The sequence below is a fragment of the Chelon labrosus genome, assembly GCF_963514085.1.
Source record: "Chelon labrosus genome assembly, chromosome: 9".
Classification (NCBI taxonomy): domain Eukaryota; kingdom Metazoa; phylum Chordata; class Actinopteri; order Mugiliformes; family Mugilidae; genus Chelon; species Chelon labrosus.
In genome coordinates this window covers 2,631,108-2,654,062 of record NC_140359.1, presented here as the reverse complement: position 1 = coordinate 2,654,062, position 22,955 = coordinate 2,631,108, and the positions used below count along the sequence as shown (strand labels likewise).

At 40.5% G+C, this 22,955-nt stretch overlaps 2 protein-coding genes across 3 annotated transcripts in view; both read right to left on the bottom strand.

The window, feature by feature from the left end:
• Positions 1 to 10,041: 10,041 nt before the first annotated feature.
• On the bottom strand, positions 10,042 to 15,820 carry tor2a (torsin family 2, member A). Of its 2 annotated transcripts, XR_014699241.1 has the most exons (6): positions 15,650 to 15,820; positions 14,756 to 15,021; positions 13,419 to 13,594; positions 12,561 to 12,688; positions 10,258 to 11,837; positions 10,108 to 10,163 (listed from the first exon to the last, which is right to left on the bottom strand). XR_014699241.1 is itself a non-coding variant. In XM_084552198.1 (5 exons), the coding sequence occupies exons 1-5, from the start codon at positions 15,768 to 15,770 to the stop codon at positions 11,593 to 11,595; spliced, it is 936 nt and encodes a 311-aa protein (XP_084408324.1). In that variant the 5' UTR covers positions 15,771 to 15,820; the 3' UTR covers positions 10,042 to 11,592. The 2 variants fall into 2 exon arrangements, 1 of the variants encoding a protein (XP_084408324.1); XM_084552198.1 differs by having other exon boundaries at positions 10,042 to 11,837.
• A 2,242-nt stretch (positions 15,821 to 18,062) lies between these two features.
• The window catches only part of sh2d3cb (SH2 domain containing 3Cb), a 28,976-nt gene continuing 24,083 nt past the window's right edge, over positions 18,063 to 22,955 (bottom strand). Inside the window, exons 7-12 of the mRNA XM_084551464.1 lie at positions 21,861 to 22,291; positions 21,664 to 21,779; positions 21,115 to 21,286; positions 19,902 to 20,013; positions 19,587 to 19,793; positions 18,063 to 18,933 (exon numbers count right to left, since the gene is read on the bottom strand). Of these exons, the coding sequence (XP_084407590.1) occupies positions 18,770 to 18,933; positions 19,587 to 19,793; positions 19,902 to 20,013; positions 21,115 to 21,286; positions 21,664 to 21,779; positions 21,861 to 22,291 (1,202 nt within the window). The 3' untranslated portion in view covers positions 18,063 to 18,769. The remainder of the gene's footprint in view (positions 18,934 to 19,586; positions 19,794 to 19,901; positions 20,014 to 21,114; positions 21,287 to 21,663; positions 21,780 to 21,860; positions 22,292 to 22,955) is intronic.

Genomic DNA, 22,955 nt, shown 5'->3' with positions numbered 1-22,955 from the left:
TGGGGACGTGACACAAATTGTGGAACAAGCTTCTCTCTCACTCAAAGAAAGCACAAACATATGTTAAGTTATATATTTATTGATCTCTGCCCTGAAATACAGCAGGGTCAGTAAGTTAATGAAAAAGTATTTTTATAGTCTAGATGGTTTAATATTACAAATATATGGTAATATATTGAAAATATTGACATACAAGAAGTATTGTTACACATCCAAACATTACACAAAATATTTTCACTTAATGTGACACTTTTTTGACACACAATTAATCTGAGCAGAAAAATGAAAGTCTAGTGTCTGATCACAGTTTTGTGCTCCGTATCATCAGCATCATTTGTAGAATATCATCAGAATATTATAACAGTTGTTGTCTCTAATGGATCTCCCAACACTGGATCAGAACCATGAACAGCTGTTTGTTGTGGAGAGTTGGGGACGCAGCACAAAGTTTTCACGTACATTTGTTCATGTACGTGTTTGCTGATCTCTGTCCTGACCATTGGTCATTATTTAGAAAATACAGCAACTTCACTCCATAAGGCTGCTCGGTATAAATGTTTTAAATGTTTTAATGACAGGAACTCACACAGTGTACTTATACAGTATTCAGTAATTTAATTTGTTCATTTTTCTTTAGATTTATTTCTTATTTAGTTAACAGCAGCTGTCTCTAATGGAGGTTTACCTACTGTCGTTTTAGAACCATGAAGAGCTGTTTATTGTTGTATGTGTCATGGCATGGAGAGATAGACAGATATTTTGGAACAAGCTTGAAGTCTCTCTCACTCACTGAAAGCACATAGTTTTATACTCTAGCCGGTGAAATATTACAATCAGCCCAACGCACTGTAAAAATGAATCTAATCTAAATGGGGCTTTAGGACAACACCAGAATTTGGACCAGAGAAATTAGCTATAAACAGGTGTCATTCATAGCAAACTGAAAAACTTGGAGGGGAAGCTGAAGCTGGGAGTGCACACCTGTTACCCCACTCTGGTATGTCCAGTAACTTCGTACATGATCTATCAAATTAGTCCAAATCTGAGGTTGTATCTGACAAAAATCCTCAATACTAGGCTATGTGATCTGATTCTATTTCTTTACATTACACTCAGTAATTTGCAGCATCTGTTATTATTTTCTATGTAAAAGATCCTAAGTGTGTGGTTAGCGCGTGGATACTGTGTGGATATGTGTTAGACCCAATGCTGTTCTTTTAAGTGCAGCGCTTTGTGACATTTTGAAAATTGGACCCTTTAAATTTGGTTGTATCACAGGGTTGGTGTGATTTTAATCGTAGGAGGAATCCCCAAGCGCCTATGTACTGAGTGCTTTTGCAAAAAAAAAAAAAAAAACAAGAAAGAGAAAGAGAAAGAACTCTTGAATGACTGATCCACAAATATGATTAGTTCTGATCACATTTTGCTCCACACAGGGATACGTAGGGATAAGGGAATAAGGCTTGTAATTCTTCATACATGTGCAGCAATCTGCCTTTTTATTCAGCTGGGTGGCCAATTTGTTTCCCATTCATCCTGAACATGCTTTCAAAATGTTTTTGGGAAACTCATGACTAGCTCTCTTTTTTCAACAGATGTCTGAATGCTAGTTGATAATAAGCCTTAATAAGTCTTTTTTTTTTTTTTTTTAACAAATGTGAAACTCTAAGGTACGTAAAACATAACAGAAAAGTCATATGAACATGAACATTGTAAAATCTGGTCAATTATCAGATTGGTTTTGGTCATTCTGACTAATTTTAAAGGTGGAATAATCTTTTCCATAATAATTTTACCATGTGAGTTGAGTAAAACCTTTAAGTCCACAGATGCAAATTGGTTGTGAAATTGGAGCAAAAATGATGCCAATTTACCTTCAGTTATTAGGAAAAGCTCAAGACTAGATCAGTTTTTAGCATATATTTGAATGCTTGTTGATTCTTAGTCTTAATAAGCCTTTTTTAATATAAATGTGAAGATTTAATTTACATTAAACATAACAGAAAAGTTAAATGAAGAGATACATAGTAAAATTTGGTCAATTCTCAAATTTTGGTCACTCGGACTGAAAACTAAGTGAATCTTAAAGGTAGAATAATAATTTTTAATTGACACTATTCATTAAAAGTTCCAATTTTCCCACAAATGGATTTACTTTAAATGTGCAGACGCAGAATATCACTTACATTTGTGCAGAAATGATGCCAATTTGTTTCCCTTTCCTCCTGAACATACCTTCAAAATATTTTCAGGAAGCTGATCTCATGACTAGCTCTGTTTTATAGCAGAGATCTGAATGCTAGTTGATAATGAGTCTAACTCAGAGGACACAAATTGACACTATTCACCAAATTTACCAAATTCGGGTGAGATTTGTCCATTTGAGTTGAAATCTCTGAGCAAAAACTGATTTACTTTAAATGTACAGATGCAAATTAGTAAAAATAATGGCAATTTACCCTCAGAATGTTTTTAGGAAGCCGATCTCATGACTAGCTGTGTAGTTTTTAGCAGAGGTCTCAGTGTCAGTTGTGTGTGCAAGAAGTCATTACTGCATGTAGTGTAGAGGCATGTTGTTGGCAAACCAAACAGAAAACTTCACCAGCTCTTAGTCCGCCGTGATCAGCGAGCCGAGCAGAGCAGCTGCATAGTTGCGTCTCCTCGTCTCTTTCAGCGTTATTACCATAATTTGTGGTGGGAAAGGAATCACTCATCAATCAGAAGCGTTGGGAAAGTGACCACGCCAAAGACCCTCTTGAGCTGCGGGCTCTCAGGGGTCAGCCGGGGTGCTCCGTGTTAGTGTGTGTTTTGTCATTAATCACTTGGGGTTTGAAGAGAACGGGAGGCGTCACACCCTTTATTCTCCTCTGCTCTTCATCCTCCTCCTCCTCCCCCACGGCCGGTGGCCTTCGCACCCCATCTGACCATCGCACTGAGGCCAAGGTCAACCTGAACCCCACCCCCACATCAACCCTCTCCCAGAGTCACCCTTCACCCCCAACCCGCTCAACATCCCTCCTTGCCTCGCATTCCCCCCGCAGCGTCCCTTTGTTCACCTGTTGTCCTGGAGACTCGATTGCTGCTGAGACCACCCTTCCACTGTGTGTGTGTGGCAGAGGTCAGGACAGAAGCTAAAATAACAGATAATCCCACTGAGCACTGGTCAGACTATGACACCAATGGAGGCCACTCAGTGACACCAACAACTGAACATTACACAATAGTTTGTCACATAACATAACTCTCAAAAACCAAGTATTGCTCAATCTGGGCAAAAAATATAATAAGTCCTATGAAAGAAAACTAAGGTACCAGCCAAAGACGAATATTATAACAGTTTCTATTTCTAATGGATCTCTGCCTATGGCTGGATCACAATAATGAACAGCTGAGTTTGTTGTAGAAAGTTGGGGATATAACAAAATTTTTCGAGAGCCATCTTAAAGTCCTTCTCACTCACTGAAAGCACATTCCTAGGTTAATTTATGTGCTCACTGGAGACAAAGCTTAGATTAGAAGTGAATTCTAAAAATGTCCACCATGATGTCACCACTTTTGGAAGCAGAAAAATCTCTGTATAGCTCGTCCGTATGGCTGCTTTGTATATTGTAAATCAATATGATCACATGATGTGGTTAATTATCACCCCATGCTGTTTTCAATGACAGAATCACACACACTGTACTCATATTAAATAACTGTATTTGTTGATTCCTGTTTCTCATTACTAATGAACAGACACCCACACTGCTTTTATCTTTTCAGGTAATCGTTTAAAGTAGCAGGTGTGGTTTTTTTTTTTTTTTCTTCTGAATGAATGAGTTCCTCTTCCACTGATCACCCCTGTTGAGTAAGTGGTCTTTAATGTGACCCAGGACTCCTTGTGGGTCCTAGTTGCATTCACACCTGTACTTGGACACCTGCAATCAGACCATTCAAATAACCAGGTCTGAACAGGGCCATTGACTTTGTTGACATGCACGATATTTGTTGAACCCAGCTGAAAGACAAATAATCAATTCGGATATACATGTTTACACCAACCACTAGAGACCTTTATTGACAAAGTGGTTCTGTTGAATCAATTCACCAACCCTGAATTGTACAAGAGTACAAGGAGATCACCAAGAAGTCTCCACGTATGGATTCCAGCTTGCGTCACCTTCTCAAACACTTGTTTGATCAACTTGTTATTTCGCTATCTCCATGTTACTGTCCCTCCTGCAAACTCCTCACCTGATGTTTACCCCATGTGGAGCAGACATGCTCAGAGAAAATGGATTTATTCCAACCACAGAGAAACCAGCAGATCGACTGTTTACATGATTATTAGGTGATCAGATTATCAAAGGTTTACACGAATCCTCTCAATCCAGTTAAAACTCGTTCCGATCAGTCTGTTCTGATTGAAGATCCTCACAATGCATGGAGGGTTACACCTCAAATCTAGCACTCTGAGGTTGTCATGGTTCTGTTTTTTTTTATTCCTGTGTTCATGTTTTGAGTTTCATTCATTTGTCATGTTTTTCAGTTTCCTGTTTTATTTTGTTAAGTTCTTGGTTTCCTGTCTTGTGTCCCTTCCCGCCTTTGTGTTTGTTTTCCCCAGTCTTGGTTAGTTTCACCTGTTTCTCGTCACCTTCCGTCCTGATTTCCCTCCTTTGTAATTGTCTGCCCCGCCCTGATTGGTTTCACCTGTGTCTCCTCTGCCCTTGTGTGTGTATATATAGTCCTGCTTTTCCCTTTGTCCTCTGTTGTGTCATACTGTTTTTTCCATGTCTTGTCATGTTCAGATCGTACTTGTCTCATGGTTTATTTTCTTGTGTTGATTATTGTTACTTGATTCCTTGCCATTTTCATGTCTCATAGTAGTTTTTGTTCTCATCAAGTTAAGAATTCCTGCCCTGTCTGCACCGCCTTTGTTTTTGTCTTTTTTCATTAAATACCTTTTCGCCAACTCCTGCCTCATCACCTGGTGTCCAGCATTTGGGTCTTACCTCACCCTGAAAAACGCTGACAGAGGTGGTACATTAAGGAAGGAATGAGGATGAGGACTAGTGAGCAGCAGAGCCACTATCCTGGATGAAACAACAAAGATCCAAGAGAACATCAGGAAGACGTCTGATGAAATGCTTATGGTTTGTATCGCCAGCTCATATCGAGAAATCCTACCAGTGGCTGGAAAAGGCTGGACTGAAAGATCATGGCATTGCAAAATCAATAGAAACAGATCTACCACACCAGGAGTGACCCTATATGTGCAAAGTATAGGCTGGAAGTCTCATGGTCAAAGTGGGAGACACCGCCAAAGGTAGTGGAGAATGGCTGAGGCAAGATCCTGGACATTGTAGTGGTGAACAAACACCAGAAGAGGGTCGTGGTGGTAGATGTAACGAGATCACAAAGGAGGAATGAGAAGAGAAGCTCAAGAAATACCAAGGGCTGAAAGAGGAAGTAGAAAAGATGTGGAAAGTGAAGGCAACAGTGGTCCCAGTAGTGATAGGAACACTTGAGGCAATTACCCCCATAATGGAAGAGTGGCTCCAGAAGATCATAGGGACACCTGAGATCTTTGTCCAGAAGAGAGCAGCACCAGGAACAGCTAAGATACTGAGCAGGACCCTCAAGCTCCCTAGTAGAGGACAAGCCAGCATACATTTTTGTGCATTTATTTTTACCTTTTTTTATACTCTGTACTCAAGGCTTGTTAACTTGTACTTGCTTATAGTGAATATTGTCTTTCTGTCTGTCTTTCTGGAGGATAAAAAAAATGAATACATTTTCTCTCATTGGGTGTATAAAAAACCGAGTGCCAATTATATAATTTTTTTTATTTTACTTAAATAACCAGTGTCCTTTTTTGTACACAGCTTGTGACTGAGTTTAGGCCCGTCCTGTCCCTCTCCGTCCTGCAGGGGGATGGCCGGCTGCAGGAATGCAAGAGCAGGGCCCGTCCCCAACCGTCCCAGATGACTGCACACACAAAAAAAGGATTTAACTCTTTGTCACAATTGTCCCCTCGCACTCTCTGGTCTGCAAGCAAAAACAGCACAAGGCTCCTGAAACTGCCCCCATCGCCACCCTCAACTGTGACCCACCCCCGCATCTCACCCCTTCTCCCCCGCAGCCGCCCCTACCTTTCTCCTGACCCCGGCCGCGGGCATAAAAGACCCATCAGAAGTATCGCTGGCTGCATTTACAAGTGAAAGAGGCCCAATAATGGAGCGGTTAGGGAGAAGAATGAGGAGACAGAGGGGCACTCACAGATGTGGAGGTGGGTGAGGAGGGGGGGGAGGAAGGAGCAGCGTCCCATTGTTGCCCCCCACACACACACATCCACCCCAAAAAAAAAAAACCCTGATGGAGGGAAGAAGGGAGGGCTGTGAAGGGGTGAGGAGGTACAGTGGGAGGTGAATTGGCTTTTTACAGCAGATCTGTGATGGAAGAGGAAAAGAGAGATGAAGGAAGGAAGTAAATATGGAAAAGAAGAAGAGGAGGGGAAAGAATGAGAAGAACTCTTCACAAGAGGTGATCCAGTGGTAGAAACCGACTGGTCCAGCTGTTCTGCAGGGAGCGTGTGAAAACACCTCAGGGGTCACGAGATGGGAGTGTGTTTATGCATATGAGCGTGTTGCGGTCATCCTGCCATGTTTTACGAGTCTCATTGACCAAAAGGACTGAGATGGCAACACACAGCACAGCAACAGCAGCTGGGAGGAAGAGGCCTCCAAAGCTGACCTTTGAACCCCTCCTCTTCCTCACACCGCCTGTGTGGTTGTTGTTGGTGGGTGGGGTGGACGATGGCGGAGGGCGGAGCGTTGATGAAGTCATCACAGTGGGATTGTGGCGAGATGTGGCATATATAGGAAGTGACGCTGAGGTTTTTTTGAAATGGACAAGAAGATGTTCCCAAAATGTTGTCAGGAAATTGAGGCTGGGACGTGACAAAATGGTATTTGGGCCAAATAGAGAGAGAATTGAGAAGTTGGTGAAGCTGGAAAAAAAAAAAAAAAACAGAAACAAGAGCATGGACTTTTAGAGTTTCTTGAAGACGGTTTATCCAAGTCTACAGTTCTAAATGACTGGTTGGGAGCTGGGGTTTAAATAGGAACATCTGTGGGTGGTGTCCATCTGAAACTTACATGACTAGAGTCTGTTAACGATCAGATACTCACTTGTAGTTGGAGCATTCTGTTTGACCCTGTCCTATTTCTCCAGTGAATGGTACTAGTGGTATTCATGGTATGAATTCAAACTCAAAGATTGTGGTGTGTTCGTATTTAAACCCCGACTCCCCTCCAGTCTCTTAGAACTGGCGACTTGGATGAAACATCTTCAAGAAACCCTACCAGTCCAGTTGTCTTTGTTGCAGCTTTTTTGGATACACAATGGCCTAGATGACTGAGAACCTTGTTGTTTAAAGACAACAAGGTGAGTGTTCTGGAGTGGCCAAGTCACTAGCATAGTTACAGTGACAAAGTGGTCATTTTGGATTGGACTTGTAGGGTTTCTTGAAGACATTTCATCCAGGTCTTCAGTTCTAAAAGACTTTTGTGGAGTTGGGATTTAAATAGAAACATGTGTGAGTGTTATCCACCTGGAACTTGCATGACTAGGGTCTATTTACGTCTACAATACTTGGATTAGGTGCAAAACATTTTTGAGAAACCCTAAAAGTCCAGTGGTCCTTGACTCAGCCTGTTTTTGTGATATACCATGACCTGGATAACTGAGAACCTTCACAGACCTGTCAGTGTGAACACCATTCAAAGTCCTAAGCAATTAAAGATACTCCTATATGTACATATATTTTAGATGACACACTTCATCAGTTAATAAGATCATTTCTATAGATCTAGGATGAAACGTCTTCAAGAAAAAAAAAAGGTCCTGTTACCCTTGTTTCAGACTTTTTGGATATACCATGACTTGGATGACTGAGAATCTTCACAACCTTAACTTTGTCAAACTCCTGTCAAAAGGTTCTAGCGGCTAAATCAATGTCTACATACATACATACATTTTTTTTTCTCCATATTTTAAAACCACATCCGACTGCTCAGTACTTGTATTTAAATATCCAAACTGCAGTATTTATAAGTTCACTGTCAAAGAAGAAAGAATCATTATCTGGTATATCAAAAAAAGCATTTAAACGTTTTTTAAACGTTGCCTTTTTTTAAACAATATACCATGACCTGGATGACTGAGAACCTTCATGGACATTATCTGGTGCAGATATGTCACTGATGTATTGATATTATGGGGAACAGTCATTGACTACAAATCTGAATAAACTGATTCAACTTAGAGTCAGAGGAAAGACAAACAGGAAGTGTAACTTGGTGTAGGCCCCTGTTACTCCATTGTAAACAGACACAAATGTGATATACATATATTTAATCTGAACTAGAGTTTGACCAAAGGAATGTGGGAGACTTAGTCTGATGAGACCAAAAGAGAATCTGACAAGACACAGACACAAAACCACGAACATACCATCCCCACTGTGAAGCATGGTGGTGGCAGCATCATGCTGTGGGGGTGCTGCTCAACTTGTAAGGGGAAATCCTGGAGGATAATCTGACTCTGCAATGTCAGTGTTCTGGAGAGGCCAAGTCGATGTAGGTAGAAACATGTTTTCACTGTAAAGAATTTTCCTTTTCAGTAAACTATTTTTTAAAAAGTCAAATCTATAAAAGCTCTAAAAGAGGAAAACATCCAAGGGAAGTGAATATTTTTATAGGCACTACAACCCTCACTTAACTAAATACATAATACCTATATTGTTTTGTTTGTTATATTAACTTCTGTTTGATTGTTTAACTTTTGTAGTTTCTAGGAATTATGAGTTTCTGTATTTGGCAATTTTTCGCCCACCCACAATGAGTTATAATATAGTAAATAAATTTACAATTAAATTCACTGATTTATGTTAGCCAAGTGATTAAATAGCACATTAAATAAAAAGCATTGGTAAAAAATGAGCGGAGAGCAGAGATACACTAAACTAGGTACATCTAAGTAACTGTTAAGCTTCTTTTCTTCGTCCAAATGCACTTATTTAGCTGGTTTACACATTTAATTTATGTGAAATTACAAACTAAACGTCGAGAACACTTAAAACACAATAGGAGAAAATCAAACTTAGTTTTAGTCAAAGCGATACAAGTGTCTTTGTGTCTGACTTCAGCATGTAATCTGTAGTAAAAGAGATGTCTAGGTCCATAACTATAACAATTTAACTGTCTTTTGAGGCAATTTACAGTAGCTTTAACTGAGTATGTTTTGTTCTTCTGCATTTGTCAGATGAACTAAGATCTGATTTGTTTAATCATTAGTAACAGTTGACTCCCTCATATGTAAATGAGACTTGGGGCTATACATATAAAATCATTTACTACACAACAAGAAGCAGCCTGGTGGACTGAGAAGAGTGACAAACAAGCACAGCATCCCGAGGACCTTTGGCACCTCTTCATTTCCGATGGAGAATCTATTAATTTCCTGCCGGCGGAGGTATCAGAGCTATCACATCTGTTCAAAGAGCTGAGACACAGCAGCTCCGTGTGTCACACTCTTTTAATGTCTGAATAAAATGCAGACGAACGACCTTCACATGGACAAATCTGATCTAATCTTTTTGGCATTTTTACTTCTTCGTTTGGCCTTAAATAATGGTCCAAACATTGTACATAGCTCCAATGTAGGTAATTTGTAGCTTTGTTGCTTAATTTGTGCAAATTTGCCCCAGCACTGTTCTGCAACTTCTGGTTTATCTGGAGTTGTTTTACTTAGGAATCAACACAAAAAAATACTGTGTTTTGCAAATATAGGATGTTCATTAAGGGTTAGGGTTAATTAGGGTTTAGTAAAATACTAATAATCTATAAGAGCACATGTTTTATCATATTTTCTATTATTAATATGAATATAAAAAACAACTTAGGCAAGTAAATATCGTGGCATAAAAAGAACATTTCTTTCTGAAAGTGAAGAAAAGTGAAAATATTAAAACTACCCACACCTACGAACAGAGAAAAGGCACAGAGCAAGAGTTTTGTTTGTTTTCATTTTATTTTTATCTTACACCAGAGTACCAAAAGTTGTATTTTGTCTCAGAAGTATCATTCACCAACATCCAGGCACTTGCACAGCAGCTGAATCTGAAACTGAAACACGACACAGCTAGTCGCATCAAAAAACACAGAACCTGTAAAATAAGATGGTGGTTGGTGGAAGGAGTCTAAATGCACTCACCGCTGAAATCTAAATGCATGACTGGATTCTGGTGGAAGTCTACAATCTGTGTTGATAGTGTTTACTGATAGGTAGAAGGGATGACAATCTAAAAACGGTTTTATTTGGAATAATATAACAAATTTATCTTAGTATGCAACAACTTAACCTTTGTTCCCACTGAATTTAACCACACATGATTTCATGTAACAAATTATTTTCTAATCAACAATTTGTCGTAAACAATTCGAACTTGTGGCAGTATTTCAAAATTGACATCATTTCATAAAACTTCATAAAGTGCAGTTTGACTCTTTTTAGTTTAGTTTACAACATAAAATAAAACAACTAAATATTAGTGACAGAAGCCACTTCAGGGTGGATTCAAACGTTGAGCTGCAAGTGAACTCTGCTTCACCTCCTCCACTCTTGGCAAAATAAAGTCTTTACCGCTACCTGCTGGCAGAAGTGATGATGTGCATCCAAACAATGTTCATTCATTCATTCATCTTCTGTAACCGCTAGTCCTGTAAAGGGTCGCGGGGGGGCTGGAACCTATCTGAGCTGTCCCAAACAGAATGTTTTCAAGTATAATTCTTCTTCCGCTCCTTCTTTGTCTTTTTAAAAACTGCTATGACATCTCAACTATTCAGCTGAATGATTACATGCGGGTTCGTGCGCTGAATTTGCAAGAGTCTTTGTAGCCAAATATTGTACGTATTATTGTCCACATGACATGCCAAAAAGTAGATTTTAACTCCTTATCAGCAAAAGTCTTTTATCCCTGCATGGTGGAACTGTTTACAGATCTGTTCCTCCAAAGTAAACGTCCATACAATACAAACAATGATGTCTTTATGAACAATTCTTTTTTTTTTTTTTTTTTTTTTTTTAAAGCAAAAACGTGGGAATGAGGCGTTTACACCATACAGTCTATGGTCTACACTCATGCACAAACCTCCAGCTGCTCCAGGTAGTACCTCCAGCAGTCTGAATGTATGAGGATGGAAAAATGAATTCAGACTGGTTAAATACTATATCAAAAAAAAAAAAAAAAAATGAATGGATGACCTTCAGCTGTAGCCTTTGAAATCTGAAACCACACCATACGAACCTGAAGTTCTTAAATTAATTAGAGGTAGAGTGTGGCTCAACTGAGGAACCTTCAGGATGAAACTGAAGGCGGCGTCCATCACTCCAGAGATGCTGCTCTGACCTCAGCACAGCAAAATCTGATCCATATAGATTCAGAAGGCTGTTCACTGACTCACCTCGGAAGCAGTTTTCTTTTCAGTGTTTTCTTTCAAAAAAAAAAAAAAGATCAAAAAACAGATCAACCACTGTTCCCTTCTCAGGTCACAGGAAGAAGTTGATTTTGGCAGGGACAGCTTTGCAGCCAGTTGTGGAGAAGTACTGTCCCTGTGCAGGAGTGTAGATCATGTCGCCCCCTACTGCCTCCACCACGTCGCTGCGGTTGCAGTTGCCCCTCTGGCACAGCTGCGAGTGAACACAGCGCTCAACGTGGCATCGACTCAGTGGCAGGAAGGGAACGAAGCGAGTGATGAGCTTCTGCTGGATGATGCTGGACTGGAAGAAGCCACCTGGAGAGAGAGAGATGTAACTGTTGTTGAGCCAGTTCAGAAATTTCCGTCAATTACTGATGATTTCTGTCATCCCCTTAAAGTCTAATAAATATGCTTTAGAGGCTGTTGAAAAAATATGTTATTAGCAGTTTGTTTGGGAGAAAGCTCCAATTTCTTTCTAATTAATTCCTGTGTTGTAACAAATTTACATGAACTGAGTATGTTTTTGGTATACCAAAGAAAACAAAAGAAATACATAATGACATTTTTGTAATTTACTATGTAAAGGAAGACAGTCTGAACGTCGGCGTCCACAATTTTTTGTGGCAGAAAGTGAGGGACACGAGATTAACCGTGATGACAGCAGTCAAAAGCATTCATACAATCCAATAGTCCTGCACTAAATCCTCAGGACATGGTTTGTAGTACTGTTGAAATGTATTGTGTTGTACCCACACATGTTCCTATTATATTGACAACCAGTGGGCTAGCCTAAATAACAGAAACAACCCAATCCCCTTTCATAGCACCACAAACTAAATCCTCCAAAAATGATCATCCAGTTGAATGTCCACCTAGCTGACGCTGTTTCAACACCATCTAGCAATTAGAGATGTCATGAAAGGAGATTTAGAGTCGGACTGTTATATCAGAATTCATTCACTAGTGTATTTAATGAACTGGCGAGTTTGCGTCATGATCAGTGGTAGCTGTTTATTTCTGAATTAAAAGGACTCTTACTTGTGTTGCTGTTGTAAACTGCCTGCGCGATGGCTTCCTGTAGGTCGGCCAACTTAATCTCTTCTCTTTCTCGTCCCGCTTGTCGGTTCTCCAGAGCCACTTTGTTTATCACCTCCTCTCCTGTTGTGCTGCAGGGAATCACAAATTAAGATTAGTAGGGCCGGTTTCACCTGCATGATGTTACAAAGTTGGACCTAAACCTCCAAAATGATCCAGTAGAATTAGCGCCTTTGCTATGTTGTTTCAACATGAACCAAACATTAGAACAGTCATGCATTCATCTCCATGAGTGTACCTAATGTTTTGACCAAAACATTAGCATTGTCTAATCAGTTATTTGAAGCTAACGCTGAATATCAGAAACTTCATGAACTGCATGACTGTTATATTAGCATGCATTCACTACTGTACTTAATGTTTTGGCAAGTGAGTGTATGTGGAGACTGAATGTCTTGAGAGATTTTGTGTTAGCAAAGGTTCAGGTTGTGTGTGATGCTGACATGAATGTGACAGTGCCAATGTTGTGGACAAAACATTAGGTACACTAGCAAACACAAATTCTCTCTAATTTGAATTCACTAGTGTTCTTAATCCGAAAAAGGGTCAAAAAAGTGTACCTAATGAACTGTTGTCTACAAGTTTACAGTACAGATTATTTTCTTATTAAGAAAAAGCCCAAAGTTGAGCATTAACTTGAGATAAAACATCAGATACTTAGACTTTTTTCTTTTCCTAGTAACTTCAAAAGAGGTTTGAGAGACAATTTTGCAGGCAAAAGTGTAAGAACTGACAACCTGTAATGATGATGGGAACTGTTTCAGGTTCATGTCCAACATACCACACATTGTGGGTTCCTACCTGATGAAGATGTAAATGGCCTTGCGGTAGTTTGTGCGAAACACGACGTGGGAAGGACCCAAGAAGGGCTCTAGCACATCGATGAGGCCCGCAGGCATCTTCTCCATCTCATCAAAAATGAAGACGGAGCGAGCGCACTCCGTCAAGTTTCCCTGCACCCAGCTCTTCAACTCCACCTACAAACCCAAGGAGGGATATTTAGTCCTGGCAGCAGCCCTACTACTAATAAACCCCTTCCTCCCGATGAACCAGGATCCAATCCAAATCCAATCAAATCCAAACACAAGTGACAATAAATGCAAGTGATATTATTTTTATTACCTTATGGGGTCTTTTAGAGCGAAACAATTATCCATCAATTATGCACCACATGGTGACTTGCCTGACAGAATTGGAACCCGGTGCCTCAATTTCATACATGATCCTGAGCCTCTATCTGGTGGGCAAATGGTGGTACTACAAATAATAAATACAATACAGCTTGTACAGAAAGTAAGCTTTGCACTGATAAACAACCTGTCTTGGTGAGTAATTCCCCCGGGGAGTTAAGGCTGTTACATACTCCTCGAGAAGTGTGAAACTTGTTCTCGCACCTAGGGCCACAAGAACAAAATGATGTCATTTTTTTCTCGTGTGGTGTCCGGGAACTATTCTGTGATTGGTCAAAAAGTGGAAGTGGCCGTGGTTAATGCAGAAAAGTCCAAATGCTAGCGGCCACTCTGTGAGCTCCCTGATTCTAATATTCGCAGTGTGAGCACTAATCTCTCCTGGGCAGAGATCGTCTGTCCTCGTTGTCTGTCTCCCGCGTCTTAGCGTGTATGATGGGGCGGCCCTATGAGGACTTCCCCGCAGATTGGCACTTGAGTTTCTCATGAAGTATAAATTACCTGGCCAGAATGAAATTTTTTCTTGTTCTCGCAACCCTAGAAGCAAGAACAAATGTCTCGCTTCTTGCGGCGTGTGCAAGAAGCTTTACATGTGTACACAACAGCCATGTGGTAGAAAAAAAATAATGTGCACAATGGTATAATGTACAGGTGTGTGTACATCTCCCCCTGTAGTGGGAATCAGTATTTTGTTTCCAAATTCCTTTCAGGAGGAAAAACCCAATCTATCCATCTATCAACTATCAACTCTTGACACAGTTATAGTCAAGGAGTTGCTGAATGAGTTCAGTGGCATCTCTGCACATGACATCATTACTATCAGATAGTTATCTACTATTTAATCTAGATGTTAATTTAGGTGAGCATAAAAATGTAAATTTGTCAGGCATAGTAACAGCCAAAAGACCAGGGCCATGCACAACAACTGCCACGCAGTGATCCCTGACTTACCCGGTAGCGCTTTACCCGCTGGGGCAAAGGGAAGTGCAGTGTTGGGATAAACTGGTGAACATATGGACTGCTCATAGCGGAGCCATATAGGTGATTTCCCAGCATGGAGCTGACCAGAGTCTTTCCCGTGCCTGAGGAGCCATGGAATGACAACACCAGGGGCCGGTCGGGGTTTTTGTTCTGAAGGAACTTCGCCACCTCCTCCGACAGGATGTCCTGAGCCAGATGTTGGCCGAAGACGTTCTTGTAGAGGTCCCACTCAAAGTCTAGACATCAGGAAAGAAAGGCAATAACACGTGCTGTTTATGTTGTGTGTACATGAAACCAATGACAGTGTTGAGCAAGACAACAAAATAATACCGCACCAAAGTTAAAATCTAGTTCCTTTAGCCAAAATACAGATAGGGGAAAATACTTTAACAGATATACAGCATTAACCTTGGACTTGAGCTTTGTGATTAATCAATCATGATACAATGCTCGATGACAACACTGATGGGATCTAATCATCAGTGTTGTCATCGACTTTCTATTGGTATGGAATGAGCCTCAGAATTGTAATAAATTGGTTAATAGGTTAATTTAAAAACCTACGCCTTATAAGAATTACTGTCATACAAATGCTTTGTTCAAGACTTTTAATTTGAAGAGGGAACTTCCTTTTTTGCTAGCAAAACAATTAGCAAAGTAGCAACTAGCTCAGTGTTAGTTAGCTTTAGACAAAAATGTCAGTCAGCTAACACTATTTCTATATATAAAGAATTGCGTATATCAAGCATGTTCAAGTTACGGTTAACTGAAGAAAGTATATTTACTCTGTGTCCCTGCCAAAGCTAGCTTGTTAACACGAAGCAGTACCGGCAAGCTAACGGCTACCAAGCTAACAGATCTTACCTCTAATATTAGGCTTGAAGTCGCAGTCGCAGCTGTCCGATAAAGTGCAGTAAAGTCTCTGAAAAACGCAGTCGACCGGGTTATAAACGGATAAAAACAGCACAGACAGGATGGCCAACATTTTGGCTGCCTGCTGGCAGACGGCAAAAAACCTACGTGAACCTCTCTCTAATCGTGACCGGCCAGTTTGTAGTTCTTCTACTTTCAGGAAGGCGACCAGAACAACGTAGTAAAATAACGAAGAAGACTATATTTCCCAGGGGGCATTTGACATTGGCGTAGAGAGGACACGTTGGAGGATCACAGTCCAGAAAACGTGTAAGAAACTTCTCTCGTAGGATTTATTATTCCAAATGAATTATTATTATTATTATTATTATTATTAATAATAATAATAATAAGAAGAAGAAGAAGAAGAAGAAGAAATGAAAACCTCAGGTGAAAAAAAAACATTCATGGACTCAGAAATAGTTCAGAATTAGTTATGGAGGCCTAAGGTGGTCAGAAAAAAAGGCAACAGTAGGTCAGAGATTAAAGTGATTCATCATCATCGACTACCATTTTTTTAAAACATAGTTGGAATAAACTACAGGTGTTTTACGTAAAGGTTCCTGCTGCATACAACATCAATATTAGTTTTATAACTTTAATAAATTCTAAACCTTACTTAACAACTGTAACCTGTAAGCCTAGTGGGTAGATTTAAAAATGATACAGCATTTTTGTGAGAATGACTTTTATACCGAAAAGGGTGCTATTAATATGGAATAATTGTATATAATTAGAAGTTCTGATTTGTCGTATTTATCCAGTAACAAACGTTTTTCTCTTATTTCACAGTTTCCCTGTCCGTTATTTTCTATATTTTAAGAGAAAACTGGAATTGTGTCAATAGGACTCCAGGCCGTGTTATAATTGCTTTAAATGTGCAGTAGGCAGGATTGCAAAGATCCAGGACTTAGCCAAAAAATTTGAACATCGACAACTTCTCAGTCCCTCCCCACTTTCCGCTAAAGCCCAAAACGGTGTCCCAAGCCCCTCCCCCCACAAGGGAGAGCTGTGCACGATAGAGCGCGTGCATATTGGCACTGGAATACTGTGCACGAGCAGAGAACCGAGAGAGAGCGAGTAAACAAACTAGCATGGAACACACCGACGTAACAACAACAAAATAGTTTTTATAATACCCCTCGTTATTGCTAAATAATTTTAAGTCAAAATATTTAGCAATAGTTAACTTTAGGACAAAACCAAGGTTAGGATGTTTCTGAAAGTAGCCTACATCGGTGATGTTTGCTATCAATAACAGTTAGAAGCATTCATTGTGGCGTTTTATTCCACAGTTTAGATTTATCAATTTGCTATGTGGTAGATATATGACCGCTACCTGTTGATGTGGTTAGACGTTTGAGAGTGAAGCTGAGGCACAGGCCTCGGAGGAGGATTACGTCCCGGCTCCTTCTACACGCCCACGGACAAGTGGTGCGACCCGTCGAGGTCGAGGTGGTGGAGGGAGGGGAGGGCGCTATGAAATGCGTGTCCATGAGCAGTGATTGACACTCTGTTAGATACACCCCTGGTCCCTGGACGTGATTGGTGCATCTGGATGTGGAGCGGTGGATGTCTTGCAAATCGCGCTACAGGCTCTAGGTGGGGCCAGAGGAGCCGATTTTTTTTTAAAATGACCAGCTTTATGCAATTATACTTGAACATAGGGTCAGTTTCAGCAAATATGACAGAAAGTTAGTTTTATAAAAGTTGCCTACTGCACCTTTAACGTTCTTTTGAATAGATAAAAAGCAAAAAGACTTCAAACCTGGGCATTACTTGTGTTGTGTTGTTGTACCCATTTGTTGTGAATTAAGAAAACTGAGGGGAAAACATCTGGAAAAATTTATATTTACAATTGTATTATTTTATATTTTACTGGAAAACCATTTACTAATGATTTTATATAATTCCACCAGGACATTTATCATAGGATGCAACAGATTATTAGCAGGTGGGCAAAGAAAATAAATATTTTGATACTTAAGATGTTCAATAAAGTCAGTCATAGAAAAACGGAAGTTATTTATACAGCAGAGGGTGCTATTCCTGTGGAAATGGTTTATTAAGCAGTATTTCTGGATAAAATAAGCAGAAAAAATAGCCGCTCTAGAGAGAGTTTAGATTTTTGATAGTTTCATAAAGAGAGGTCTGGAGACGGCAGTGTTTACTGAGACCGAAAGGTTTTTAAAATCGCAAAGTTATTCCAACAAGTACTATAAATCTGTTTTTTGATGAGATTCACGTTGGTTTAATGAGAAAAGAGAAAATAGTTTTATCCAAAAGACTGGCTTCACAGTGAGGTAAACATGTTTATTTACATTTCACAGTCTTTGACAAATCTTAGACAGATACCATAGAGGATACTATAAATGTTTAATGCTTGTGTGCTATACTCAAGCAATTTGAGTTGGTTCACTCTCAATTAAAAATAAGTGTATAGAAAAACATAACAGATTACATTAAATATGCACTTTAACTTAGAAAATCCTAATTATGAGGACATTAAAATAAAGACAATATAAAAAGATACACGGTTATTCTGTTATTGTTTTGTAAAATCTGACATGCAGTTGGAGCTTTAAGGAAGGTCCAGCCTTCAGGCAGACAAAATGTACTTCACGTAGATCAACCAAGCAGACTGAGGCACAGCCTCTTCTCACTAACTAGATTAATGAAAACAGATCTCAGGCTTCCTGAAACCACAGCAGAACCAAATATTTACGCTGATATCGAATGTTGACTGTGGTAATAAACCTTAATATATTAAATAAAACACACTGACAAGCTGAAGTTACTTTCTGGCATTGAGGTTTGGGAACACTAAAGTGGTGTAAGTCCTCAGTTAAGAGTGATAATGTCCTCTTTCTTACAGTAGCTTCAAACTGAGCCTGCAAGTCACTGAAAAAATGCAGCAGTCATAGTTAATTTCACGCTTCAAGTATCTGTTACATTTGTTAAACGGAAGGCTGCTAGGAGGAGCTGCTCAGTGTCCAACTGAAGACTAGTCCATGTTGAAACGATGTAATTCCACATGAACGCAGTTTTTTGAAAGCAGGTCTGGGGTCAGTGTTATCTGACCGGGGGCTCCAGCTTGTTGGACAAGGCTGTAAGCACCTGGTCGAACTTGGAGTACCGCAGAGCCTGTTTCTCGTCGGCTCCCCTGCTCCCCCACAGCAGCCTCATCTGGAAGTCGGTCTGAAAGAGCTCCAGGATCTCGGCCTGCTCCTGGAAACCTGGTAACAGCACAACAAGTAATCAGTGTCAGCAGCAGAGGAGTGTAAACAGAGGATCATCTTTTCCTCCCTGAACCACAGCCAGCATTCAGTATAGATCTGTTATTTAAGCACCAATTTAATAAGGTTTTAGGGTGTGGTAAATCTGACATGGCAGATGAGGGCTAAATTAAAAGATAATCTTATTTTACCTTGTTTTATACTCCCAGTGTTGGTGCATTGTAGCTGTTACTATGTTAGATTGATTTGTGATAAACTAAAGGAGAAATTTACCTTTTTATCCTTGTTATATCCTTGTTCTTATACATTAAAAAGTAGATAACACCCTGATAGCAATGATGACATGCCAAGAGATGCCACTGAACTCATTCAGCAAACCCTTAACTACTACTTTACCAAGGGTTTACAGAAATACCACAAACACACATATTTTGCAAAGCGTTTGGTAAAAATAGACTCTTGTGGACTAATTTCATTGCTGTTGCAAGATTTGTCATTCGAAACCAGTCTTGTGAGACCACAGCGAGATTTGAAACGACAGGTTGCAGGCAATGGCATATATTTAAAAAAATGTGTTTTTCATGAATCCATATCGGATCGTTAAAATCAAGATAGATTTGTTTTAAGCCCAGCCCTACTCTTCAGTTTCTTACCTTGCAGTTTGCTCTCAGCATTGGCGCGGTAGATGCCTCCCAGCTGAGCGATGGTCCTCGCTGCCCCCAGGTGGAACATGACAACATCCACCCCAGCTTCCACCGTCTCCCACGGCTCCGTCCCCTCACCCACCGCCATGCTCTTCTCCAGCAGGGTTAGGAGAGGGAGGACGTGGGGGAAGGTGGTGTTGGACAGCGGACAGCTTTCTGAAAGACAGGCACACACACAGATAGTCAGTGTTTTCTGAAGAAAAGCAGCTGCGGTATACTGTATAATAGGGCCAACAGGAAGTAGTATATAACCGTGACATTCACCTCTTCCATCATTTAGGCTCTTCATAAACGGCCTCAGGGTCTTCTCATAGAGAATGGCGGCTTCTGTGTGTCGCTGCCGTAACACCATCCACGTCTGGTCCAGACGGGACACCTGAGAGAAAGAAAAGCATCACCAATAAAATCTGTCAGTAATGATACTCCAAATGGAGGGGACAGAAGATAACAGACACCAAAGCTTTTCTGTAGAGGGACAACAAACATTTAACTGATTGATTACATCGGCATAAATGAGACAAAAATGAACACAAATAAAGACAGGCAACACAAAAATATTAAAAAGAGACCACAAATAGTAACCACAGATCACCTGCACACAGATGGATAAGACCAGGACCACAAAAAGACACAACCACAGAGTTTACAGAGACATTTGGAGATACCGAATGAGACCAAAAAGATGCAGCGTGATAAAAAAAAGTACCTTGGAGAGACAGAGACATTTTTTCTAATTATATTAGCCCCGTTCAGACTTTGTGTTAACATCCGTTCCACAAGTGGCCATCTTACAGTACAAGTGTGAAAACCCATGTGTGAATGGAAGTTTCACACGTGGGTTCAGTTCTCTCTAAAACAACTAATGTTAGAGCAGGGATCTATAAATTATAACTTAACATACTGGATGTGCTTTATTGTTTACTGTTTATTGTTTTATTTGGATCCCCATTAGCTGCAGCAGAACTGCAGCTATTCTTCCTGGGGTCTGACAAAAACTTTTAAGTGAATAAATGAACAAACAGCTGCCCATGGTTCTGTCACAGCAGTAGAGATCCATTAGAGACATTCTACTGCTCCCCAAATGATGTTGGTGTTATTATTTATGTGCATACAGAGAAACTGAAATCAGATCTCAGGTGCTGGCTGGGGACGCATTTGGAGGCACATTTCAGTACCAGGTGTAACCACAGGTACACAAAGCTGGCCACTTCTGGATTGCCCAAGTTGGATGTGATGTGCAAAGTCTCAACAATGCCCACAGAATGTTTAAAGTTGAAGAAGATAAGACACATATTGGGTAATAAAACGTTGGTTCATTACAACAAAAGCCAAAGGTAAAATGGCAATACTGCCACTGTGCAAAAGTGCCAATCCTAAACTGAACACACAGTGGGTAAATGGTGAACTTGTGGTTTTATTGTACTGATAATTCATCTTGCTGCTTGGCTCTGAAGAACCTTGACCTCAACTTGTTTACCTGTGGCAGCTCCAAGGCTCTCATGACAGCAGCGAAGCCAAACATGTTTCCCATGGTGCTCTTAAGCTCAGCAGCAATTTGGATGATTTTATGAAGAAGGCCGGCCCGCTCCTCGTTCGTCCCGGTGCAGCCCAACACATCCACAGCCAACATGATCGCCATGGTTTGAAACCTGCAGCAACATGGTGACAGGAGGGATAACCTCTGTAAATTATAACAATACTTTACCAGCTGAATGCATATGTCAATGAGTCAAGTTCACCCCCATGTCTTAACAGACTCATTTATTGTATGTGAAGGCTGCAAGGGAATTTAATTAATGTGTTTTTGCATGATAATACAGTGAAATTGACCCATCTCCTACAGAGGAAATGGTAAAGAAAGCTGGATAAAGCACCACAACTCAGCAAAACCAAAACAATCCCATGCTACCTGAAAAGCCTTTATAACCCGACAACACCTTATCCTACTAATAATGTTATTAACCAGGCAACCCGGCTAAATTGGTCGCCTGGCGCTAAGCGTTGGTATAGTGGGTCGTGTTTTCACCTCTCTAGCAGATCCAGCCGCAACTGTTGGCCATGTGGCAACGTAAGCAGCTCCATCCCAGAACTAACTCCCATCATCCTTTGCACCTCTGGAGTCACCTCCAGTATTCTGGCCACCTGTGAACCACACAGTCATACTGCTCTGTAAAAAGCCCCACTGGTTTTTAGCACTGGTTGATTTAAAGTATTGATCAGTACCATGCAGTCAGCCTTGGTGATATGTTTGGCTGCGGTGCTGGGGTCGACCTCGGCCAGCAGCTCCTTCACCATCCGCAGGATGCCCACCTCCAGGGGCTTGTTATCCTTGGGCATCAGCTGAGACTGGTACCTGCTGGGTTTGAAACAAGAGACTGCCTCCACCACCGGCGAGAAGTACACATTCCCATCCTCAGCCCTCAGTGGGTCGATGCCTGATGACCCTTCCTCCACTCGCAGCCTGCCCACGTAGCTCTGAGGGCCGGGGTATAGCTCTGTGTAGCAGTTTCCGTCTGTATCAGAGCAGGTGGAGTCTGGGTTCAGGTGAGTTCGAGGTGTGTCCAGGTGCTGTGTGTGCAAGGTGCTGTTTGGAAAGGGTGGGGACAGAGACACGCTGGGTGCACGGCTGCTGCATGGACTTCTGGACAGTGGGGCTGGAGAGAAAAGAAGTGGTGGTCATTTTCACAAAGCAAATTATTTTATGACACCGTTAAACGCATTTGTTTTAATACGTAATTCATTTGTCTCACAAAAACAACATATTGACTGGTTTAAAATCAGAGAACGGGGTTATGTAGTTCATGAACTTGTGGCGCAAACACACAGTTTGTTTACACACTGTGATGACCTTCAACTTCCACCACCATGACTCGACAATATAACACCTGTGTAAATGTTTTGAAAGATTCCTTTAACCCCTTAACGCCTGAATTGATTTTTCAATTATATAAAGAAATGTATTATTTGTGTTTTTGCTTACCACTCCGACCGGTCCTATGAGAAACTAGTGCTCGCAAAAGGTTCCTAGGAATTTTTTGAATTCGCGACACTAGGCGTTAAGGGGTTAACATTTATATATTTTTTTCTCTTTGCCTTTTGTGGAAGGACTTTACAAAAAGGACAAGGAGTAAGAAATTATTCAAACGTATTAAACACTAAATGAATCGATGTATGCTTCTTTTCTGATCTATTTGCCTTTTGGTCTACATCAGCCTACAAGCACATATCAGAGCTATCAGTACTACAGTACAGCTAAAGTTCAGGCTCAGATTTTGTTGTCTCGGATTCAGCTCTCCCTTGTGTAACCTGCCTGCATCA